The 25472-nt window shown below is 45.8% G+C and overlaps 2 protein-coding genes across 2 annotated transcripts in view; one reads left to right on the top strand and one right to left on the bottom strand.

Moving 5' to 3' along the window:
- Positions 1 to 25472, top strand: part of LOC126529714 (uncharacterized) — a 181793-nt gene that overhangs the window by 154373 nt on the left and 1948 nt on the right. The gene's annotated exons all lie outside the window — the stretch shown is intronic.
- On the bottom strand, positions 4407 to 5658 carry LOC140213362 (uncharacterized). The gene is made up of 2 exons (XM_072284611.1): positions 5426 to 5658; positions 4407 to 5239 (listed from the first exon to the last, which is right to left on the bottom strand). The coding sequence occupies exons 1-2, from the start codon at positions 5656 to 5658 to the stop codon at positions 4456 to 4458; spliced, it is 1017 nt and encodes a 338-aa protein (XP_072140712.1). The 3' UTR covers positions 4407 to 4455.

Genomic DNA, 25472 nt, shown 5'->3' with positions numbered 1-25472 from the left:
CGGTTTTTCGAACGTGTACAAGATAGCGGCCCAAGTTGAGGGAACCTAAGATAAACAGTGTCGTCTAATACCCCTGTCGAGCAGGCAAGTTAAGTGCACTTATGGAGAGCGCACTCGGTTTTAAGTGGACTTTCCCAAATCTAAACGCCGCAAGCAAAGTGTACTCGCAGGAGAGTGCACTCTGGTCGGAGTGCGTTCACGGAACGCACTTTGCTGGTTGAGTACGTAGCCTCGCCGCCAGCGGTTACAACGGTACAAAATGTAATGCATAAAAAAAGGAAACAGAAGTTAATTATGGCTGTTGAACAGCTTTAAACAAAATAGAGCATAACTCGCTGATGTTCTGTTCTAGCACGATCAAATGCCGCCTCGTCGCGCGCCACCATCTTGTTCTGGATTGGCTAGGCATTCGTCTTGGCCGGCCTTGACTTGCAACAATATTATGATAAATATACTTTCGTTTTTTGTTGAGTAAATATAGATTACGATTGTTTTTTTTTATAGTACAACTAAAGCAGTCGCTTTTTAGAAGCTTTTTTATTTTAATATACGTCTTCAAAAAACATTATTTTTGTCTGTCGCCATTATTTTTCAGTGCGAGTGACCTCTGTTTTCCCGTTTAGCACCGCGTAGCTCAAAGTGTCACTCAAGGTCCCGAAGTGCACTTCCCGTTAGTGCGCTTAACTTGCCCGCTTGACAGGGGTATAATATGCATTCTCGGCGCTAGTACACTGTAGCACTGGCTGATCGGTGCGGCGGTCTGTGGGATGCGTCACAAGGAAAATAAGCTGGTAAGGAACCTGGAAATAAAGTATCAGGCAGCCGAACGCGTCGGTTTACATAGTGGATGCACATCGAATGGCAAAGTGAAGTACTTACGATAGCTTACGCTACCACAAGCCCCAAAAAATAAACGATCCACATCTTCGTGCAGTTGTTTGAACGTAGCTCCTCTGGCTCCTCTTTGAGCTGCCATTCTGCCACCAAAACCAAAGACGGATGTGACATCACGGACACGGAAAAACAATGAATGAATGCCACATTCTGGACGTGACGTTTGGGTGAACTCATAGAGTTTCTCACTATAACACCTAGAGGGTAATTTGGCGCCACCGTCTATGGGAGTTTCTTAAGGGGGCACCGTGCTGTCATGGGAATGGTGGTATATGTGTCTGCGAGGCTCGTGTTGTAAGAGGCTTCGTCTAAAACGTTTATATGGCTATGCAAATAACGCGTTTTCAAAGTAAAATCTTCATAAAATGTTTCCATTCATGCATATTACATCTTTACTCACCCACAATGCATGACCAAGCGAAGAAAAGCAAGAACAGACGACCAACTATTTCAAAGCGAGCGCGAACCTTCTCGCCTGTCTTCCAACCTTAGCAGCCCGCTGATACTTTTTACGTAGCATGTAGTCGTACACGCAATAACAAGTTCTCATAGTTAAACAAAAAATGTTTTCGCGTAATAATAAAGCTAAAATAGCTTTTCATGTGCTGTTTTAGTAGAAAATGGATCATTGTGACAGACGGAACGGTACTTTCCAAGCGCGTCTTCAAGGTGTCCTGTCTCTACAATAGGGAGTATGCACTGAAACTCGGCCGCAATGTGGCGCTGCGGTTCCCCGAGCCCGGCGCCATGCTTGTGGTTGTGCCGCAGCAGCCGACGCATGCTTGCAGCTGTGTTCCGTAAGTGTTGTGTGGTGTTCCCTAGCATTTAGGTTTCTCGTGTGTTGCATGTGGCGTTGGTTGTTTGCAATACTGCTGCGTTGGAAGCTTCCTCTACGGATACACGCTGTAAAGACTTGGAAAAGTGCCCACACCGGAGCACGTTGTTGCGCGACAAAAAGCTGCTGTGTACGTCTCATTCGGCGCGACTGCAGTGTAACATGCAACTCAGCGACTACGCAAAGTCGCTGCCTGACCCCGAGCGCAGCAGATACATCATCAAAATCACGAAATGCGGCGGAGATGACCCGTTGGCGCTGTCCGATGACCACTTTACGAACGATGTTGCTTTTTATCCAAGTGTCGACCGTGCGGACATCAGAGACTATCTAGTCCACGGGACGAGCTTCGTGACGCGGGATCAGCTAAAGAGCTATAAATCCCTGGAGGCTCATAATTACGTCACCAGTGGTCTCGTGGAGCCACCAAGAGTGAAAGTTCGTGATGGCAACGTCGTCGTCGTTAGAAAGGTAGGCTGTACTTATATAATGTACCGCATGTCAGCGGCTTGGGGCATTTTTTCAGTCGTCCAGAAATATAGCGATGGAGCAAGCAATGTATGTGGCGCCCAGTCCGTCGCACTTGTCGCTAGATCGTCGGTGAAGTTGCTGTAATGTTGTTCGTGCTTCATACGCCTGATTTCGTGTTCACAGTGTCTAATCGCGTAAGCTAAACACTGTGATGTATCTTTTCTCCCTGCGCAGGTCCGCCACTCTCAGGCGTTCAGAGATAAGCTGCTGCTGCCGTGGCTGTTGATTAAAGCTGACGGGGAAGTTTTGTGCGCGCACTGTACGTGCATGGCCGGCCTCGGGGAGGCGTGCTCACACGTTGGTGCAGTGCTCTTTTATTTGGAGGCTGTTGTGACACGCCGGGATGGTCAATCATGCACAGATGGGCAAAATGCATGGCTACCGCCTCATCTCGTCAGTCTGGAATGCCGACCGGTGGCAGAGATGGACTTCGCGTCTTCCGCAATGAAAAAACGCCGCCTGGACGACACTGAGGCTGCCCCCCGCGACCCACCAAGTGTTGAAATGCCCAAGCCGAGAGAGGACGAGATGTTAAAGTTTTTCTCGTCATTGAGTAAATCTGAGGGTAGGCCAGCACTTCTCTCGCTTGCCCAAAAATTTGCTGACCCCTACATTCCCTTGGGCTTGAAGTACCCTAAGCTCCTCCTCCGCAATCTGCAAAGGAAGCAGTGCCCAATTTCCTTGGAGGATGTACAGGCAGAATGCCGTAATGTCTTGCAGGACCTCTCAATTGAGCCTGATGCAAGTTTCTTCGTCTCTTTGTAGCTTGCTTACAGCCATACCTTGCCAAAAAAACTAATTGTGCAGGTTGTTGTTGTAATGTGCCGTGCATCCATGTGTCAGCATCTGTTCACAATTATAATTCATGCTAAACCTGCACATGCTGCCTGGGCACTTTTCAAATGTATGCAATATTGTCATGAATCTACAACATCCTTAAAGCATTACAGCAAAACTAAAAAACAATCGAAAGGATAAATATTTGTGTTTGTTTGCACATGAATTGCAATTTCCTGCAGGTGTGTGTACTGATCGAGAAGCAGACAAAGGCCCAATCTGCATCCGAGAAGTGGCATTTATTTCGGACTGGACGCATCACAGCTTCAAATGCAGGAGCGGTATTTGCAACTTCATTGACCAAGCCTTCAAAGAGCCTGCTGAAGAGACTGTGCTACCCAGAGGACTGCAAATTCCAGACTGCAGCAACTCAGTGGGGAAAGAAGAAAGAAGCTGCTGGGAGGGCAGCTTACATAGAGGCAATGCAGAAGCACCATCTAGGCTTTAAGTGTGAAATGTCTGGCCTCCACATAAGCATAGAGCGACCATTTCTGGCTGCAACTCCTGATGGCCTTGTACATTGCAATTGTTGTGGAGACGGCCTTCTGGAGATAAAATGTCCATACTCTGCAAAAGATGCACTTATTTGCGAAATTCCAGAGCGGCAACGATCTTATCTTGTAGTTGATGGCAATGATGCAAAGTTATTGAGAAACCATCATTACTTCAAGCAAGTAATGATGCAGATGTTTGTCTGCAAAAGAAACTACTGCGATTTTGTAGTATGGACACAGAAAGATATTTTTATTGAAAGAGTAATGTTTGATAAGGAGTTCTGCAACGAAATTGTGGATAAGTGTGCATTGTATTTTGAACGAGTTCTCCTGCCTGAACTTTGTTTCCGTTATTGGACCACTGCTGCTGAAGAAGTAGTAGTGGAGCAAAGTGCAGGCAGTCAGGATGATAAATATTGCCACTGTCAGCAGCCAGAATATGGAGACATGATTAGGTGTGATGGGAAGCATTGCAGTCGACAATGGTTTCACTTTCAGTGTGTTAATTTGAAGAGGGCACCTAAATCGCGGAAATGGTTTTGTAATGACTGCAAGAAGTCGTAAAAAAAGTATTCTTATTATCTTATTATGGGGTTTTACGTGCCAAAACCACTTTCTGATTATGAGGCACGCTGTAGTGGAGGACTCCGGAAATTTCGACCACCTGGGGTTCTTTAACGTGCACCTAAATCTAAGCACACGGGTGTTTTCGCATTTCGCCCCCATCGAAATGCGGCCGCCGTGGCCGGGATTCGATCCCGCGACCTTGTGCTCAGCAGCCTAACACCATAGCCACTGAGCAACCACGGCGGGTGTAAAAAAAGTACTGTACATTTACTAGATGCTTTGCACTAAGGACACATGTCAGTCAAATGGTACAACAGAGTCGCACAGGTTGGTAAGTGCGGCACACACAAATACAACCTTGTCAAGTGCGCTGACTTTTATGCCGTTAAGCACCTTCGGCTCCAAAAATTCAGTGGGAAGAGTGCTTTTGAGAATGGAGTACTTGTTCCTGACTAACCCAATAACTCTTTCAACATGAATCCTAACATTTGCTAGCCTACGTGTTGCCTCAACAGAGTATGCAGTAAGCTGCGGCTTCCCTTTAGTGAAGGCTGGGATTTCCAGCTTCGCTCCACACATGCCCACGGCATCAGAGATCAAGAAACCCCTGTCAGCCAGCACAGAGTCGCCAGGTAGCAGGTTGCTAATGCCACACGATTCTGTCAGCATTTTGTCACTGGTACGCCCACCCCACCCTCTTGATATGTACGTAATTACACCTTGTGGAGCGATGCCAATTAAGTACTTCACGGTGTTTGCATGCTTGTACGTAGACCATGTTAATGATCTAGGTTCCATGGCTGAAGGTCTGTCCACAAAGACTTCAAAACAATCCAGAATCACAGCTACTTTCTTGCCAAATGTTTCTTGGAATGCCATTGGCATCGTTCTTTGAAGATCTTCACGTTCTGGCCATTTGATCAGACTGCTGAGCCTAATGTAAGCAGCATCAAGCCACCTTTCTACTGTCCTCGTTACGGTTGACTGGTGAATGCCAAACCTGTAAGATAAAACTGCTGAGTTATGTGCTTTAGTAAGTGTTATTGAAGCTAATGCAATAAAGTTCACCAGCACAAAATGGCTATTGCATGCTCAACTGCAGTTCTGCGTAGTGCAGGAACCTTAATGTTACAAATGAATATAGGTATGGCTGTTGCCCAGAATAAAATACCTGTATGCAAGATCTTGTAACGGGACGTTAAGCCGCAACCTCATTAGGAAAACGACCATTTCCTGAAATTTGCTCAGGCGGTTTCGTAATGTATGCCTTACATGAGGCTCAACTAAGATGTAAACAGCCTCCAAAACTGCATAATTTGGCAGCCCTGTGTAAAAAACAACCATGTCTGGGTTGCTGCGGAGCACATCCCTGTCTCCAGGGGCTGCCTTTGCCAGGCGACTGCGTGCAATATCCAGGTCATGCTGAAGGCGGTGGTTTTCTTCCTCCAGTGAAGAGATGTGGGCTGACAGCAGGTCAGCTGTCACCTCTTTGTCTATCATGCCTGCATGATAAATTGAATGTGTGATGACCATATGAAGGGAAAGCACTGGTGTCAACACAATGTATAATGATGTTACTTGTTTCAGCACCTTTACATGAGGATTTTTATTATTGTAATAAATAATGACCTTGAATCTGCCTGTCAGACTGAACTGTTTGTTATACGATTAGCTTTCAGTGCAAAAGAAACCGCATCCCTAATTTTCACACCCATAATGGTCAGATTGTACTGCACATATCGCACCTACACCAACAATAAGCAAAACGAGAACAAGATGAAAGCCGGAGCCAATGTGCCGACATGTGGACTTGCCTTTCTAAAAGTGACATGTTGCCTTGAAGAAGACAAGTCCACTTGTCGAAATGGCTCCTGATTTCATCCTGTTTTGTTCATCGTGTTGAATTTCCATCTCCCGCATTCCCTGTGTTTTTTCCACACCAACAATATAATTTTTGTTAAATATTTGAAACATTTCCAGCTTAAAGGATTGTGTTTTAATCAAGTACATTGAAGACTTTACGTCTGCTCACACCGCTTCGGCCAAAATCAGGACATGCAGGAACACAGGATTTGCAAGCCCTAGAAACAAAACTGTGCGATACTTGCATGCAGAAGCTTGGTTATTCTGCAGATCCGCTTGCAGGTGGCACTGAGCTGTGGCTAGATTTTCTTGTAGAACTGGACATTCCAAGCATGAAGGCTCCTCGGGAGCTGCAAAATGAAAGCACGCAGAAAGGAAACAAACTAGTTGAAAAAAAGCAGTCTTCAGTGGAACCTTCGCAACAAAACACTTTGCTTGCGTGCGCAAGTCTTAACGGGCTGACTAAATGGTTTCTCCATTTACAAATTATTTTGTGTTGCATCTGCATGCACCGTTACTGTTAACAGCTTCAAACGCGGTATTCGATCAGCTGTGAGAATTCAAAGACAAACGTCCTTGCGCACATAACACAGAAGCCTAAATGAGCAATTGCCATGCTCCAGAGCTCCATACTCTCTTAAGTACGAATGCATAAATGTTTACTTAGCTTACATGCATGGCCTACAAGGTGTTGCATTGCAGTTTGTTCTGATGAGGGGGATTCTTCGTCACCTGCACAAGAAATGAACACTGTAATTTATGTGAAAGCAAGAGCGTAAACTGGACGTTGCCCCCGGCACCCTCGCCCCCCCCCCTTTTTTTTTTAATGCTGTGCACTGCAGTAAATGCGTGCTGGCTCGCGTATATTAAATTACACAGACGCAGTACACAAGGTTCAATAATGGACAGCTTAAGGTTGGTCCAGTGCAATATGCAAATTAAAGTAGAAGAATGTAAGTGTGAAGTGACGCCTTCGTACTGAAAGAAATCTCTGAAAGAAATCTCCTCGGCCGCCGTTCCTGCAGCGATGGGCGCCGCGTTCGTGCTCGCGCTCTCCGGTCGCTGCCTTAATTCAAAGGCGTTGGCTGCAGAACTCGCGCGCCTTCGTTGCTTGAGTCGCATATACCTGTAAAAAATTAGTTCGATTAGTTCATAATCACTTGTTTGACTGCGTACAAAATTAATTTGCACCTGTCGCTTGCGCTTCTTCCAGCGTGCGTCGTGGACTTTTAGCCGAGATTGAGGCTCGGCGCCCAGTCGGGATTAGCCTCATCCATCAAATAAGCTGGTCGTCCTGAAAAATATAGCCCACTGGTACGTTACAGAGCTGCATGCAAAGAATTGCGCTAAAAAACTAAGCTTTAATGCCGCTGCCGTGCTTACCTGTGATGAAATGCGCCCCGCAAACTCGGTAATGCGTCGCCAATTCGTCCAGGTCTTTGCGACGAATTCTGCTCAGCCACAGAGCTCTGCGCCTTGAAGACAGCTCAGCTGTCCTAAGACACTGTCCTTCTTTGACTTTGGGCACGACATAGAAGCCCAGCGGTTGAAAGTTCTCATCGTTGGGTTTGTTTTTTGACCGGTTGGAACAACCGTAGACGGCGCAGTTCACCATTGCGGCTCGGCGCGCAACAACGTGCTCCGGTGTGGGCACTTTTCCAAGTCTTTACAGCGTGTATCCGTAGAGGAAGCTTCCAACGCAGCAGTATTGCAAACAACCAACGCCACATGCAACACACGAGAAACCTAAATGCTAGGGAACACCACACAACACTTACGGAACACAGCTGCAAGCATGCGTCGGCTGCTGCGGCACAACCACAAACATGGCGCCGGGCTCGGGGAACCGCAGCGCCACATTGCGGCCGAGTTTCAGTGCATACTCCCTATAACGATGCCAATTCGAAGTCACAATATACCGGCATTCCCATGCATGGATGGATGGATGGATGGATGTTATGAGCGTCCCCTTTGGAACGGGGCGGTGGGTTGCGCCACCAAGCTCTTGCTACTATGCTGCCTAATATCCTACCTAGGTTAACCAATGAAAAAAGAAAAAAAAAAACACTGTGAACTACCACGTCCAAACTTTCTGATCCCCTATTGCGAATTGTGCTTTTGTACGTCTCCGTCTTTTGTCGTTTCCCTACTTATCTTCCACCAATCCTCCAATCGCCTCTTACTAATGTCTATTGCGGACCTGTTTGCTTTACCACTGCTCCCGCTGAACCCAAGGGTTTCAAGGAGGCCAGTGGTGCCTAAATCGACCGCTGGGTAGACGTCTTCACATTCTAATAAAATATGCTTCGTCGTTTCCCTAGCTTTACCACAGCAAGCACATGCTTCTTCCTTCTTATATCTCGCTTTATAGGTGCGTGTTCTAAGGCATCCCGATCTCGCTTCGAATAGTAATGAGCTTCCCTTTGAGTTATCATAAATGGTTTCTTCCTGATTTTGTTTTTTCCTCTTAAGTAGTTACTCATGGCAGGTTTCTTTTCCATTGCCGCCACCCATGAGATTAATTCAGCCTCTCTGACTTTCCGCTTGACCTTCCTTGTTGCTGTGTTGGCCACCCCACAGGCTGCATACTTGCTGGTAAGCTTCCTAGTTCTTTTTCTTCACTGTGAATCAATGTTTTGCCTGTACAGATACCTGAACACTCTCCCAGCCCATTTACTTTCTTCCATATTCCTCAGCCGTTCTTCATACTCAATTTTACTGCGAGCTTCCCTCACTTCAAAACTAGTCCAGCCCATATCCCCCTGCACAGCTTTATTTGTAGTCTTCCCGTGAGCGCCCAATGCGAGGCGACCCACAGACCTTTGGTTCCCATCGAGTCCTGATTGTACCCCTGATTTAAAGCAAACAGCCGCATTTCCAAAAGTAAGTCCTGGAACCATTACCCCTTTCCACATACCTCGGAGGGCCTCGTACCTATGTAGGGAGCGCGGTTGAGGTGTCCTCTGCTGAGAGACAGTTACTGCGCTGCACTTTACCCCACCTTTCCTCCCCATCATCAAGAATCTCCTTCTCTCTCTATTGTATCCCTATAGCGCTCTGTGCCTTATTATGGCTGCATTTCTCTTCCCCTTGACTGTTATGGTTTTTTTCTGTGTTTCCATATATCCATTGCCTTCGTTTATCTATATACCAAGGTATTTATATTCTGTTACCCGAGGTATTTCTTGGCCCTGTATCTCCACTGTCTTTTCACTGTTTTCATTGAATACCATAACACCTGATTTTCTAACACTAAATTTCAAACCTAAATTGTTGCCTTCCTGTCCACAGATATTAGCCAGACGTTGCAAATCGCTTTGCTTGTTAGCGAGCAACACAATGTCGTCCGCATAAAATAAACCTGGGAGTTGCTGCTCTATTACTGTACCTGCCTGTTTGTATTAGAGATTAAACCCGATATTACTTCCTTCTAGCGCCCTCTCCATCCTCACCATGTACATCATAAACAGCAGCGGGGATAAAGGGCACCCCTGCCTCAGTCCCTTGTTGATATGAACTTCCTTCTTGCTCCTCATCCTTTCCCATTCACCCAAATGGTATTTTGTAGGTAAATCTCTCTCAAAAGCTGTAGACAATCATTACCTAAGCCTTCCCCTTCCAGAATATCCCACAAAATGTTGCAGTCTACGTTGTCGTAGGCTCTTGTAATGTCCAAAAAGGCCACCTACAACGGTCTGCTTTCTGATTTTGATATTTCAATACACAGAGTAAGAACAAACAAGTTATCATCCAAACGCCTACCTATTCAAAGCCATTCTGAAGCTCTCCCAAAATGCCATTATTCCCTGCCCATGCTTGAAGCTTTAATTTGATTTCCTGCATTGCTAGCCTGTATATACCCGATGTAATGGTCAACGGTCTATACGAGTGAATTCTGTCTTTCTCCCCCTTACCTTTATAAATTAAATTAATTTTATTTTGTCGCCAACTGTCTGGTATTCGTCTATCTTTTAAAGTTTTTTTCCACTGCTTTCACCAGAGCTTCCTTACTTTTTGGTCCCAATTCATTTATCAGCCTAACGAGAACCTCGTCTAGCCCTGTGGCTGTGCGCTTAGGAATTTTCTCTTCTGCTTTCTTCCAGTCTAAATTTGTCAGCACCAGCTCCTTTTCCACTTGGGTCTCTTTCATGCTCTTTTTTTCTTCAAATACAACCTCGTCCTTGCCTTGGAAAGATTCGGCTGTTACTTTTTGGATGTAATTTATTGCCGCTTCTCCTTCCAGTCTGTTTTCATCTTCGTCTAGCATATGTTGTTGTATTGTTGTTGAGTTCCTGCCTAATAACTTTATGTGATTCCAAAATATTCTAGGTGCGGCCTTCTTTTTCTCATGTATTTCTGGCAACCAACGTTCACTTTCACCTTTTAATTTTGCTTGCACCAGTATTTGAACCATAGACTTTTTCTCCCGGTATATTTCCCATTTACTGGTTACTTCATCCTGTGGCAACTGCGCCTTCTTTGCCTGCCTGTGCTCTCGAGGTGCTTTCTGTCGTTCGGCGATCGCTTCTCGTATCTCCTTGTTCCACCAGCTTTTCGGTTTCTTTTTTCCTTTCCAACGAACGTGTTGTTTCTCTTTCCGTATTTCTGTCGTTATTACACTTAGAAGCTCACCATATTCCCACTCCTTACTTGGCCACTTGCCAAGTTCTTCCTCAACTATAGTGACTATATTTGCTATTTGTTCAGCGTTCAAATTTGGACTGGCCATTGTGCTTTCCTTGCTCTCTTTCCCAACTACATATCCCATTTTCAAAATGATGCGTTTATGGTCACTCCCTATGCTGTTAAACCCTTCCTCATCGATGACCATTTCTCTCAACTTATCCTGAATTCCTTCTGTCATCAGACAGTAATCAATGGTCCATTGCCGGTTTCCCACTTCCCACGTGATCTGTCCTTCACACTTAGCCCCTGTATTCACGATCACGAGGTTATGTTGCTCGCAAAGGTCTAGCATTGACTTCCCGTTATTGTCGGTATAGCCATCTAAATCCTGTATGTGAGCATTCATGTCACCTAATAGGACAATCTCAGCATTATTCCCGAAACCCTTAATATCAGCGCTTATGCATTCCACTAACTCTTTATTCTTCTCTGTGCAATTTTTTCCGGTCCACAAATACGTTACTCCCAGCCAAGTTTCTTTCCCACTCATTGTACCTGATAACAAAAGATGCTCTTGACATTGTGAATTTACTCTTTTCCATTTGGCTCCCTGATGGATGAGCATTCCGCATCACCCTCCCTTTCTTTCCGACTTAGTTCTGTTGCACCCTTCCCATACATAATTTTCAATAACTGGCGGCTCTTCTGAGTCATCAGCCACAGCAAGCAGGCCATCGGCAGTTTTGTCCGTGGTAGAATTCGCCAACAGGCGTAACATGTCCTCACACGAAGCCCCCTAAGTGGCTTGAAAACCCTCGTGTGGACCCCCGCTCACGCGGCTGTGCCCGGCGTGATTGAGGAGGAGAGACGAGGAACCCTGCGAGACATATTATGAAATAGCTCATCGGTATCGCTTGAGGCGTCGCGCGCTGCCACCACCGGCCAAGCAACTCGACAAAACGCAAGCGGTCGCGTTTCGGCGACTTCAGACAAATACATACCCACACCCAAAATACATTAACAAAATCACAGGGGGCAGGGAAAGCGACAAATGTAGGCTCTGTTCAGAAACAGGAACACCAACACTCATAATGTGGGAATGCACCTCGCTCCCGTTCTCTCATCCCCCCGTCAGCAGCGAGACTGACTGGACAGCCTGGCTCAGTTCCGGGGACGTCGACCGACAACTTGAACTGGTGGACTGGGCGGAAAAGGCCAAGCAGGCCCAGGGCCTTACTTGAGCCCTAACCCTCAACCACGTCCCTCTTTACCCTTCCCCCTTTCAATAAAGTTTATCACCACCACCACCACCTGAGTCTCTAAGGTGCGTTTCTGTAACCGCATACACCCCTATTTGTTCTCTATGTAACTGCTCCTCAATCTCTGCCCACTTTTCCTTTCTTCTGCCGCCCGGCATGTTTATGTAGCCTATTGCATGGCGAACTCTTGTTCTTGCTTTCCTCCTTTTTCTGTTATCGACGGCGATGCTCAGCTGATGTTCCTCTAGGGGACCTTCTTCATTACTACCTACTCTGACCTCCTGAGCGCCCGCGGGCCCCCTAAAAAAGCAACAGCGCGACCCCCAAGTCGCCAGCCCACTTCTCGTGCTAGCCTGTAATTGAAGTGGATTCCATCTCGTTTAAAACCACCACAACTTCTCACTTCCCTGTTTACTTCGACAACCTCAAAGCCTTTCTCTCGGCTCATTTTCCATATTGTCTCATTGGCAGCCATTACGGCTCTTTGTACGTGACTGTCACGCACAGGCACCTCCGGCACCGTGCATACCACGATCTGCACTTGAGGGGATAGCTCCCGCAAGTCGTCCATCCCCTTCGCCAAGCGCTGGGCTATCCTGGCCCTTTCCTGTTTAGGACGTCATTTAGCCCACCTGCTACTACGAGAAGGTTGCGCACGTGGGCATTTTCCGTGAGCTTTTCTTTTGCTCGCTCCATGACAGAACTCGGTGTCCGCCCTGGAAATGTCGCTACTGCCACTCTTTTGTCGCCTTTCCGCCTCTCCACAATTGCTTTTGAGCACCCAGCCATGTTTGAGTCGCCAGCGATAATCGCCCTTTCACTCTCTCCTACCTCTCCCTGCTTCCCTGTGTCCTTTTCCGCGTGATTCGGACGCGACAAAGGGCATTGTCCCCTGGGCTCCTGCTTTTTCCGCGTGGCGGCCTGAAGGTAGGTGCCGCTCTTTCCAGCTTCCTGTGGCTGCAGCGTCGCCTCACTCGGGGCGTGTTGCGCTGCTTCACTATAGCTACGCCGATTCACCAGCAGCGAGCTGGTGACCGCTTGCTTTGGCTCCCTGCCTCCCACTTCACCTGTAGGGTCTACCCTACTTTCTGAGTCTTTGCCACCGCTTTGGTGTCCTGACCCGACATGCTCGGCTGCCCGCGTCTCAAGCACGTCGAACCGCTTTTTGAGTTCGGCGCTCCTTTCTCTCTCTTCCTCAAGCTCGGCCACAGTCCTTACTAACTGCGTGGCCTGGGCCGCCTCCACCTTGACGAAATTTTCAACTTTCGCCAACCACAGCATGCATACCACAGCGCAGCAGCGCCAGATTTCCCTCTAAGTAATGTAGTGAGAAACTCTATGGGTGAACCCATAGAGTTTCTCACTATAAAACCTAGAGGGAAATCTGGCGCCACCGTGTATGGGAGTTTCTTAAAGGGCACCGTGCCGTCATGGGAATGATGGTATATGTACAGTGTGCTAGAATAGGGGTAGTGGGCTCAGATGACGGCTCCGCATGAGGCCCTTGATGTCGCCTCCGAAATAGCGCTACAAACATTTTCACCTGAAACGTTTTGCAGTCCTGCGCCTACGCTATGCGAGTTATTTCATTGCATAGCGTAAGTTGTTGCTATCTGTGTTACCGGAAAAGCGTCAATTCGCATTTTGTGCTATATATTAAAAGAAAGAAACTTTACCAGTTTGACTGCGATGGCTCGGGAGGCATTATCGATGACCTCGCGAGTACATAAATTTGGGTGCTGGTTCGCCAGCAAAGTGGGCAGCTTGCAGTAGTTCGTAGCAGTTCCTGTGACGATAATGTAAGCGCGATGATTCGTTTTATCTACATCTAGTACCACTAATCACCGTGTAATCGTCCACTGCGGTCCACTAAGGACAGCGTCGAGCGAGCGCCTCTCTGTTTAGCAGTGGACCGTTGCCCAAGCTGACCGCACTTGGTCAAGTTGCGGACAGTTTTGTTGCGCCATAAATGCGACGTGTGGGCACACATCGCCGGAAAGAAATATACGGTGCATATATTTACGAAAAATGATTTTCTGTAAAATATCAAAGAAGCTTATTTCTAATTGTACACAATAATTCCAGCAATCATTTCAACGAGCAGGCGACATTAATTGTTCTCTGAGCGCATAAAATTGCTTTTATTTTCGAATGCACTTTCCATTTCGTACATTTTATTAGGAACAGCATTGAAACAAAAACGGTGTACAATATTGTTGCAGAAGTGAAAAATAAGCAAAATCAGCCCCACCGAAGAATACTCAAAGAACGGCACAGATACCAAAAATATTACAAATCTCACTGTTAGTGCATGCAGGAGATATTTCTTTTCACAACAATAACAATGTTTACAAAATAAAACAAACCATTTTTTTCTAAGAGCATGCCTAAGAATATGGAGTAAGGCGAAATGAAAAAAAATATATATACAAAATTCCCATTAAGGTCATAGTGAACCAGACTCTTCAAGAGTTCAAGTACGGTGTTGGTTCTTTCATGGCCTTTTTCATATGGTGCACCACGGCGACATATGGGCTTCATTCACGTTGACATATAATTTGTTTTTCTTCTTTTAGATCTGCCTGCCCCCCTGTTCATTCAAAACAAACATAACATTAATTGAATTTTTTTTTAATGGAGCAAATGTTTTAAACATGTATTACACAGCTTTCTCATACAGGTTTACTTATTTTGCGATGCTTAGCTGCTTCCCTTCTGCTTCGTTGCTCTGAGTTGATGCCTTTCCCGAAAAAATGGAGCTGTGTAGTTAAATAGACGCTGATAACTTTTCTTGTAACTTTAGCTGCGTGCTCATTGCAACCAATGTTGCTCATGCACCTTGCCCTCACGAGGGTGTGTATATCCATAATACTGTAGGCATGCAGTTCTTGCTTCTTGCATTCTGTAAACAGGTTTTCAAGCATTTCGCGATTCGCACACTGCACATTTTTGGTCAAGCTTCTTGTCTTCACGGTGTAAGTTTCTTTCCCACTGATGCCTCCTTTCTTCGTCTTGTGGGACGCTGAAAAGAGACGCCTTCGGCGAGTTTTTCCCTCGACTATAGCATGTCCGGCACCCTGGTCCAACAGAGTGATTGCGCCGGCGACTAGGCATAGTTGCTTAGCGCACCGCAGAACGAGCACAAAGGATGTCCGAGGATGTTGCAGAGACAAGTCTACGAACGTTGCACTTCACAAAAACAATCAAAATCAAGTCGATTCGCATCCTCGTGTGCAAGCGAATGGCAGTGACGGGAGCGCACGCGCTGGCACGGGTCTTCAGGTGGAACTAGCTCCAGCTCCCCTAGCGGCCTCTGGCTCTGGTGACATGCACGGCTTCAGCTGGAAGCGTGCGCCGTATAGGGCAGAGAGCACACTACCCAATATTCTAGTACACTAATATTCTAGTGCACTGTAGTATATGTGTGCGAGGCTCGTGTTGTAAGAGGCTTCGTCTAAAACGTGGATATGGCTACACAAATAACGCGTTCTCAAAGTAAAATCTTCATAAAATGTTTCCATTCATGCATATTACATCTTTACTCACCTACATTGCATGACCAAGCGAAGAAAAGTAAGAACAGACGACAAACTGTTTCAAAGCCAGCGCGAACCTTGTCGTCTGTCCTCCAACTTTAGCGGCCCGCTGATACTTTTTACGTAACATGTAGTCGTACACACAATAACAAGTTCTCATAGTTAAACTAAAACATGTTTTCGCGTAATAATAAAGCTAAAACAGCTTTTCACGTGCGGTTCTAGTAGAAAATGAATCATTGCGACAGACGGAACGGTGCTTGCCAAGCGCGTCTTCAAGGTGTCCTGTCTCTCCGAGAACGATGCCAATCCGAAGTCACAATACAGTCAACGACCGATTTTTCGGACCGTCTAGGGAACGTAAAAACGTCCGAAAATTCAGGCAGTCCGAAAAAATCAATGCATGCAAAAAAACGCACCCTTTTTATTTTTTTCTCAGATCTAGAGGTAAAGGGCGAAGTAACAGGCTTCCGAAACCCTGCCACAGCATCAGTGAAGTGGCTATAAACAGAGGCGTTCAAAAACTCTGTATGCAGCCGACTGCCGGTTTATTATGTACATGTGCATCGTCGGGCAGCCGGTGTTATTGCTGCAGTGGCTTGAAGAACTTGTTGATTGTTGTTTTGACGGCGTTCTGGTTGCGTGCGATAAATTTGCCTCGATCTGAGCAAGGGTCATGTCAGCACTGTACATCGATGAAAGAGTCAACAGTGCTCGCGTCAATTCGGCGCTTGTAGGTGGCGCAGGCATTGGCTCCTCATTTTCAACATCGGAGTCTTCTGAATCCCCCACAACCCGACGGACTATTTCCTCGTCGGTCAGTTCTGCGCGGAAGTCGAGCTCGTTGTCAGCGTCAACAAACTGTTCAAAAGTTATTTTCGTGGGTATGGAAACCCCAGCAGAGCGGAGGTCGTTGATCACGTCGTCCGACGGTACTGCTTTCCGCGCTTCGATGCCATCGGCGAGGACGACGAAGACGGAGTGGGCGCCTTCGAAAGCAAGCGAAATCCTCAAGTTGCGAACAGTGGAGTTTGCTGACGAGCGTCGAAGCACCTAGGCCTAGCGTCGCAGAGCACACTTGACACAACAGACAACCACACACCACGCTAGCCAAAATGTGGCCTGCGCAAACAAACAAACAAAATGGCGCCGCTCCGGAAACTCCGCCGGAGGCGGAAATGCGGCGATGAACGTAGCCAGCGTGGCCAGACCAAATCGGTGTGTGACGACTAGATTCGGCCAGTTGTGGTTGAAAGTGGTGATATGCTTCGGCTGCAAGTGGATTTCCTTCTCAAGGGCGCTGCGCGAGGAGCCAAAAGACCTTCCGTCCCTCAAAAAGTCCGGAAAATTGGACGGCGGAGGGTTCGAGCGTCCGAAACTTCAGATGTCCTTATACATTGATTCTATGGGGCTCGTGGCGGTGCTGCGAAGACGTCCGAAATATCAGGCATGTCGACAATTTGGGCGTCCGAAAATTCAGTCGTTGACTGTATATCGACATTCCCATGCATACCACAGCGCAGCAGCGCCAGATTTCCCTCTAGGTAATGTAGTGAGAAACTCTATAGGTGAACCTAACGCCTGCGTTCCGTCGACTGGGTGAACGCACACTTTCCTTCAAGGGGCCCTGTCTCTTTGAGAACGATGCCAATCCAAAGCCACAACATACCGGCATTCCCATGCCTGGATGGATGGATGGATGGATGGAAGGTAGGAGCGTCCCCTTTGAAACGGGGCGATGGCAGTTGCCACCATGCTCAAATTTTTATTTTGCCTTTAATTTTTGTTTTTATCTGTGTTGTGTGTTATTGAATTTCTCGATTTTCTTTAAATAAGTCTTCCTACCCTTTTAACCTTATGTCACCTCTATGCTTTTGAGTCACCGGATTCCAATCGCCTTTTGCTAATTTCCACCGCATATTTATTTACATGACTATTATCATCTCTGAACCCTAGGGCCTCAGGAAGGGTGACTGTGGCCGCATCGACATCGGGCTTGATACCATCACATTTTAGTACGAGGTGTTCCATTGTTTCTACATATTTACTACACACTGTACATATGTCTTCTTCGTTAAATTTCTTTTTATAGATCCACATTCTAAGACATCCTGATCTAGCTTCAAAGAGTAGGGCACTGCCTCTTGAGTTATCATAAAACGTTTCCTTCCTGATCTGCTGTTTCCAGTATCGATATAGTTCCACACTATCCTTCTTTTCCATTGAATTTATCCAATTTTTACCCTCCGCATTTTTAACCTGTCGTTTAATGCTCTGTCTTCCTTCGTCCTCATGTCTGGCATACTTACTGGTTAGCTTCCTAGTTCTTTTCCGCCATTGTGAGTCAACGCTCTTTCTGTAATGTAATCTGTAAGGTAATGTAGTGAGAAACTCTATGACCTGAACATCGCGCCCGAGGGCTCCGTGGTTGCTACGCATGCGTGAGCTGAGAGAAGGTGAGAAAGGAGAACAACTCTTTTCCGCAGGATGTGACGTCACATTGTACTCAAAGCCGCAGATGGGAGACCTCTCATCGTTATGGGAGACTTCAACGCGGCTCACGAGGAATGAGGATATACATACAGGGACCCCAAAGGTAGACGAATATGGGAAGATATACAAATGCTAGGGCTTACTCTACATACTGACCCATGCGTCCCTACGCGCACAGGCAACAGTATAACCGGGGACACAGCACCCGACCTCATGATAAGCCATATGGCGGGAACAGTAATATGGAAAAGCACAGGACAAAATCTAGGCAGCGACCACTTTATTATTTCGCTCACGCTAGGAAAAGGCGTCAAAACACGCCTCATCAAACAACCGAAATTAACGGAGTGGGATAAATTCAGAGAGATAAGAAAGGAGGCCTCACTGCCGGACGATATCTACAATATCGACGAGTGGACACACCTCCTTAAAACGCATATAGGGGAAGTGACTACAACTATAGAGGATGAGGACGCACCCCCAGCACTAGACAGCAAACTGCTGAACATGTGGAGCAGAAAGAGTAACCTGGAGAAAAGACTCAAGGCACAAAGATGGAACAGGAATATCCGGCGCGAACTAGCTAGACTCAACAAAGAAATAGAAACATATGCGATTAAGCTCAACGAGCAGAATTGGTGCAGCAAGTGCGATGAGATGGAAGCCAATATGAGTCTCTCCAAAACATGGAGCCTTCTCTGACATCTAATCGACCCTAGTAAATAAAAAATGCAAGCTCGTACAAACCAGGTGAGAGCGAGGCATGGCTTTGTTGGCACAGATGACGAGCTCAGCGAGCTCCAAGAGACATATCTTGGAAAAGCAGAGAGCGAGGTGTTTATAGGGACTACGAGGGACCTCCCAATCCAGATCTCGATGCTCCCATCACCACGATAGAGGTTAGAGCAGAGATTAATAACCTCAGAAAGAGATCGGCCCCCGGTCCGGACGGGATAACAAACACAGCTCTTAGGAATCTAGACGATGAGTCCATCATTGCATTAACCAAATTCATGAACCAGGTGCGGGAGAAAGGAGAACTCCCAAAAACATGGAAACAGGCGGACGTAGTCTTTATTCCCAAGCCAGGCAAAGTACCCAGCTTGAACAACATGCGATCAATCTCCCTCACCTCGTGTGTAGGGAAATTGATGGAGCATGTTGTTCAAACGAGACTGACCAGGTACATGGAGGAGAATGATCACTGGCCGCATGAAATGGTTGGATTCAGGCCAGGGCTCAGTACACAAGATGTCATGCTCAGACTTAAGCGTGATATCCTAGACCGATACGACTCAACTGACACCAGGGCGATCCTAGGTCTCGACCTCACCAAGGCATTTGACAACGTTAGCCATAAGGCTATCTTGGTAGGCCTCGAAGAGGTAGGTGTGGGACACAGGGTATATGCATATGTCAAAGACTTTCTGTCACAGAGGGAGGCGAATATAAAATTTCAGGATGTAAAATCCCCTCCCATCACACTTGGGAGCCAGGGAACCCCGCAAGGGTCGGTGCTCTCACCCTTCCTATTCAACATAGCGATGAGGGGTCTCCCGGCGGAACTCAATAAGATTAACTCGATTAAATTTAGCATGTACGCGGATGATATCAACATCTGGGTTAACAGTGGGAGTGACGCAGCCATCAAACTTAAACTGCAGATAGCGGCGAATATGGTGGAAGAGTATACGGCCAGCAGAGGCTTGGCGTGCTCGCCACAGAAATCGGAGCTGTTAATCATTGAGCCAAAACATCAAAGGAGACACGCTGGAAGCAGCGGACCCATCACTGTTTTCGTAAACGGAAATGAGGTTCCCAAGGTGGAGGAAATAAGAAGAGAAATGGATGCAACCTCACGACAATCAAAAAGCTAGAAGGATATGCGGCGCAGGTTACGGGGATCTTTAGGAGAATTTCACTCAAAGGCAGGGGCCTCAAAGAGAACAGCCTCCTCAGACTCATGCAAGCCTTCATTACCAGCAGTATAGCGTATGCCACACCCTATCTTGTGTTTAAACGAGAAGAAAAGGATAAAATAGATGCGATCATTAGGAAGAGCGTTAAGAGAGCCCTAGGGCTCCCAGACTCGACCTCGACAGACCTCCTCCTCGAAATGGGGGTTCACAACACGGTAGTTGAACTCACTGAGGCAGCACGAGTGTCTCAGTTGGAAAGATTAGGCCAGTCTAAAAGAGGGAGAAAAATCATGGAATAGGTAGGAATTCAATGCGACAGGGTTGCCCCGACTGGCAAGAGAGACATTCCGTTGGACGTGCGTAAACGCTTCCGAATCGCCCCCCTACCTAAAAATATGCATCCTATCTACAACAAAGAGAGGAGAGCTCACAGGGCTAAGGCTCTAGTAAATAAACTTAAAAACACACCGGCGCATAACATAGCGTACGTGGACGCCGCTTGCGGCAGAGACGGGGCTGCGGTATCGACGGTGGTTGATGGCGACGGGTGCGTTAAGATAGCGTGCTCCACGTGCACGAGGGACGCCTGTACAGCCGAGGAGGTTGCAGTAGCGCTCGCTTGTGCGCGTACAAAAGCGGGAGTAATATTATGTGATAACAAATTAGCTATCCGAAATTTTAACAAAGGGAGAATCTCGGAAGAAGCCCTCCACACTCTACTCAAAAACCCTCCCAGGAGGGACATAACTTTTATTTGTGTACCTGCCCATGAAGAAGTCCCAGGCAACGAAACCGCTCACGAGCTCGCCTGAGCACTCTACCACCGGGCAACTCTAGAGCAGCCAGTTCCAGGGATAAAAGATAGCATGATACCGTACAGGGAAATTGTCGATCACTACAAAGCCGAAAGAAGAACCTTTCCGCCTCCTAATCGGTCTCTCTCTCTGGAGGACGCTCGCATTTGGCGACGCCTCCAGGGAAACAATTATACATCACCACATTGGATCTACTTAACTCAGGCGAGGGACTATAACGACGCCCTCTGCAAAATTTGTAAGCAAAAAGGTACGCTAGACCATATAATATGGGAGTGTGCTGGCTTCCCAGGGGCCAAGGAAAACATTGACAGTAGAGAAGCCTGGGAGGCCTTGCTCCAGAGCGAGGCTGAAGACGACCAGCGTCGAGCAATCTGCCTGGCCGTTGTGGCCGTGAACACTCACCGTCCTCAACGCGCGGGGACTGCTTCGTCCTCCCCCCCTACCTACGTGTAGGTTAAGAGGCAGGCACCCCAGCTCGGTGGAACAATAAAGTTTTCAATCAATCAATCAATCAATCAATCAATCAATCAATCAATCAATCAATCAATCAATCAATCAATCAATCAATCGTTTTTACTTTTTTGAAAGAGCTACTCTCGAACGTACATTAGCCATTGCCGTCCTGTCGGCTGCAAGACGTTCTGCGCGCGCTTTTGTGCGTGTCGAAAGCGTAATGTGCGCGATATTCCTGCAAGCACAGTTTGACTTGAGCAATCGTGGGCTTGGACTCCGCGACATTTGCTTTCGTCATATGCGAGTTAGGGGCTTGCCGACAGGTAAACCGCCGCTGTACTTAGGTGAATACCTTGTTTTTCGTGATCCTGAAATAAATGGCGCATCGCTGCGATGGCGACTTCAATCGAGTGCGGTAATTGCTGCGAATTACGGGTGATTTAATTGCACAATACGTGCTGCATTATCGGTGTAGATAAGACTTATCCTGTGAGCCTTACTTCCGCCAGTCAGTCGGTCGGTTACATGTTTCACTCTTATCCAGTGCACATTTCTTCATATCCACTAACGATCTGCTTCAAATGTCGATGAAGTACGTGTCGATCCATCGTGCAGATTTTTTTTTTGTTTTTTATTCACACAACTGGCGATGGGCAGCAGGGTTATGGCCGTGAGTTTTCCTTTCGAGCAAACCTTTTCAAATTGAAGTTTTCGCTCATGTTCGCGAGATAGCAAATTTAAGTGTTACACTCGCCGCTGTATTTTTCGATTCCATGTGACCTAGATTTAAGCTGCCTCAGGTTCTAATAACGCGCTCAGAGGCTTTTAGAAAAATAGTTGTCACCTGAGAAATCAATGCGGTGTGCCAGTTCTTTCGGAATGGTGCTATTTGTGAAATTGATTATATTTCCCCTAGTCATGCATGGTCAACTACTTACTGGTCAGATGCTTGAACTTCTGAAGAAGTATTTTCAATGTTTCCTTTCCAACTCATCATTGTAACCGATGCTTCTCGGAAGTACGTGTGGTATTTGCCCCTGCAGCACTGCCATGAGTTCAAGTTCAAATTGTGCCCACCGACTGTCTATCCGTGTGCCAAGTACAAAGAATTCATTTCTCAATTGTCGCAACATTTCTTTTTCATTCCATCTTCAAAAAATTTTTTTACTTCTTTTCCTGGCCATTGTGGACTTGCACACATTGAAGCTTTGGATAGTTTGGCAAAAGCATTGCATGTGGGCCTGTAGGGTGTTTTTTTTGTATTTAGCGCATTACCCTTCTGACTGGCCAAATTTTTTAGACATTACAAATGTCTTACAAATATTTCACTTTCTTGGAATGTCTGTTCCATGTGCCTCACAACAGTACACGGTTGAATTTGGCACATGCACCTTCATATGACCAAGTGTAGGTTTGTATTGCAATGTAAATAAGAACATGAGTGCTTCTTCAATTCTCTTCATCACATTGCTGATGCCTTCTTCAATGTGTGAAAATGGCTTGTAACAATATTGCTGTGTTTCATGTGAGGATATGGAATAGAATAACTTTCTTCTTTTATGCTGAAGGTATGTAGCCGAAGAAAAAATTTTGACAGCTACCCTTTTTGCCTGTTCGGCTTCAAATATTGTAGAATATAGTGTGAGCAGCGTGGGGTGTGCCTGAAGAGCAATGCTAGTTTGTGCATGATCATATTGTTGCTGCTGGGAAAATGACATCTTAGGCACATTTTTTTCATGCAATTAACGCAAATGTTTCCTTCTTTCCCCTTGTGGCTGAATCGTAGTAGACCTATTCGTTTTTCAGTTACTTTGTTTATTTTTGTTGTTATTTTTGTTATGTTGTATTCATGGGGAATCCTAGCCGATCCCTCGTCATGGGTATGTGCCATACGTCACAGGCAACAGTCATTCTAGTCTCTCTTCTTGTGGTAAAAGTATCCCAAAGCCTATTTTGTACGCTTACAGATGAGTTGAGATTTATACATCAATACCAGCTCACAAAGCATCTTATACGGCAATCAGCCAGTCACCTCCGCAGATGGAGAATTCTGCAGTTTCCAATCGTACTGTTTCTATTGTCCTTGGCAGAGATGTTGATTGTACAGAGGGAATATATTGTAGGACAATAAAAACAACTTGTGATGACAAGGGCCATATATGGTGGAAATTATAGTAGACTATGACCAGCATTAGTGCAAGCCCTGTGGTATCTAAAAAATTAGTAAAGTGCTGGTTTTCATATGCTATAGCTGCTGTGTGCATTAAGTTCACAACTCCTTTCTTGGCAACATCACCTAGGAATGCCCACTCCAAACGCTCTGTCACATGCACTTTGACAGCATCTGCTTTGATCTACTTAATTGCATATCAGTAAAGATGGGTCTAGTTCACTACAGACTGACAATGCTGCATTCGAATGGAACCAAACCATTCTCGAAAAGTTCTTGAAACCAGCCAAGCAGGTTTTCGAGAACTTTTAATCTGGCAAAATGACAAAATGTAAGTTATTTGAAATAAGTGATGCGATGCTGATGAGGTTTGGGCATGCATTGCAAGGTGCTTGGCCTTCATTATTTCTAGTAATAGTGAACCTGCCAAATTGGCAAGGGTCTTGAATGAATTCTTCACTAGGCCCAACTATTTTGTTGCTGCCTTATATTTTCTCTAAAGGAAGAGTGCACAACAAAAATGTTGTGGCTTCCTGTTATCATAACACCCTATAACTTCTTTAGACGTAGGGCCATTTGGTATTCACCAATAAATACTTACACAGGATTTGGATGATGCCTTTAAAGATGTGTCCCTCATGCTTACATGTAAAGGATCACAGACATTAAACTTTTGGACTGAATTTTTTTTATTATAATCTGGTTCCACATGGCAGCTTTTATGACCTCACCATGCCACTGAAAGCTGAGTGTGCTTTCGATTCTTAATGTGTGTTGAGACCTGCTTCACTAAATAAATTTTCTGACGACTCTTCTCAAACATCTAAATTAAAATTAATTTAATTCTAGTGTTCTATATGTCACAGCCACGATACGATTACGAGGCATGCCATAGTTGCGGACTCCGGCTTAACTTTAGTCGCCTGAGGTTTTTAACATGCACCCACTTCAAAGTGTGCACAAAGACAGAAAGGAAAGACCAATGTTGTGCTGCATAGTGGTCCTAACATGATCAGTTTTGAATGACCTAATAATGACATGGCTTACACATGAACTGCAGCATGCATCATTTGTTTGTCACCTACCATGCAATGTTGTCACCAGATTATGGGGCCACACTGCCTTTGGCACATGTTTAAATGTTTGCGTTAAGGATATATTTGTTGTGCATAGAAGGAATTTGAAGTTTCGTAGTGTAATTCACTGAATGACAGCTACACAAACATAAAAAAAATTGTGCTAGGACTATTTAAACTCTGGAGTGTTTGAGCTTGACCAATTCTTGCGGTTTTACACATTTCGGATGACTGCAGGTCATTCATTACAGTTATACCAGCTTTTGTACTTTTTGAACATGCTGTTTGCCCCGGTTTTATACAGTGATTATAGATAGTCACACCACACCATGTTGGTAGAATTCAGAATTTTAGTAAAATGGGGTTGCTCCATGTTGAGGTGCAGCAGCATTTTAAGGTATTGTGCCGCACCATGTAAAGTCAGATTATTGTGCCCCACTCCACTCGCTGGCAAAACCTGCTGGTGAAGCATTGCGAGGAAACTTTCGAGGTACGCTGCATTTTCTCCAAAACAGCGTCCGAGGCAGCCATCTATTTTGCCTACAGGACAAAAAGTCCCTGGCCAGGAGTGCATCAAACATACGGAAATAGCTGTCAATTGCGCTGCTGAACTTCTAGATATTTATAGCTTTGCCCTCAAGTTGCAGAACACAGCAATGCTATAGCAAGCAGCGTGGTGAAAGCTGTTTCAGGGCGCTACCACGGCATAGCCAGCACTGCATGTGCATACTATACACAAACATGAGGTTTTAGCAGCAACACTTAAGAGGAAGCTTTAGCTCGGGTGCTCCTATCTAAATACGTGTAAAAGGAGAATCGATTTTTCTCAGCAAGCACTGCACCGAATTTGACGAGGTTTGTTGCATTTAAAAGAAAAGCTTAATATCTAGTGACTGTTGGTTTCGAATTTTCCATTTAGGCCGTCAATTTTTAATTAAATATTAGCAAAAATGGAAAATTTTCAAAAAACTAAACTATAATATTTACAACTTTGTAACTCAACGAAGAAGGATAATACAATTCTGTGAATTGAATCTAATAGTACATCTAAAGTGGGCAAAATTGATATGTTACACATGAATATACAATTTTTTAGTAATA

Source organism: Dermacentor andersoni, chromosome 9 (assembly GCF_023375885.2).
Source record: "Dermacentor andersoni chromosome 9, qqDerAnde1_hic_scaffold, whole genome shotgun sequence".
NCBI classification, from domain to species: domain Eukaryota; kingdom Metazoa; phylum Arthropoda; class Arachnida; order Ixodida; family Ixodidae; genus Dermacentor; species Dermacentor andersoni.
The sequence above is the reverse complement of the archived record's forward strand: the minus strand, read 5'-3'. Positions and strand labels throughout refer to the sequence as shown.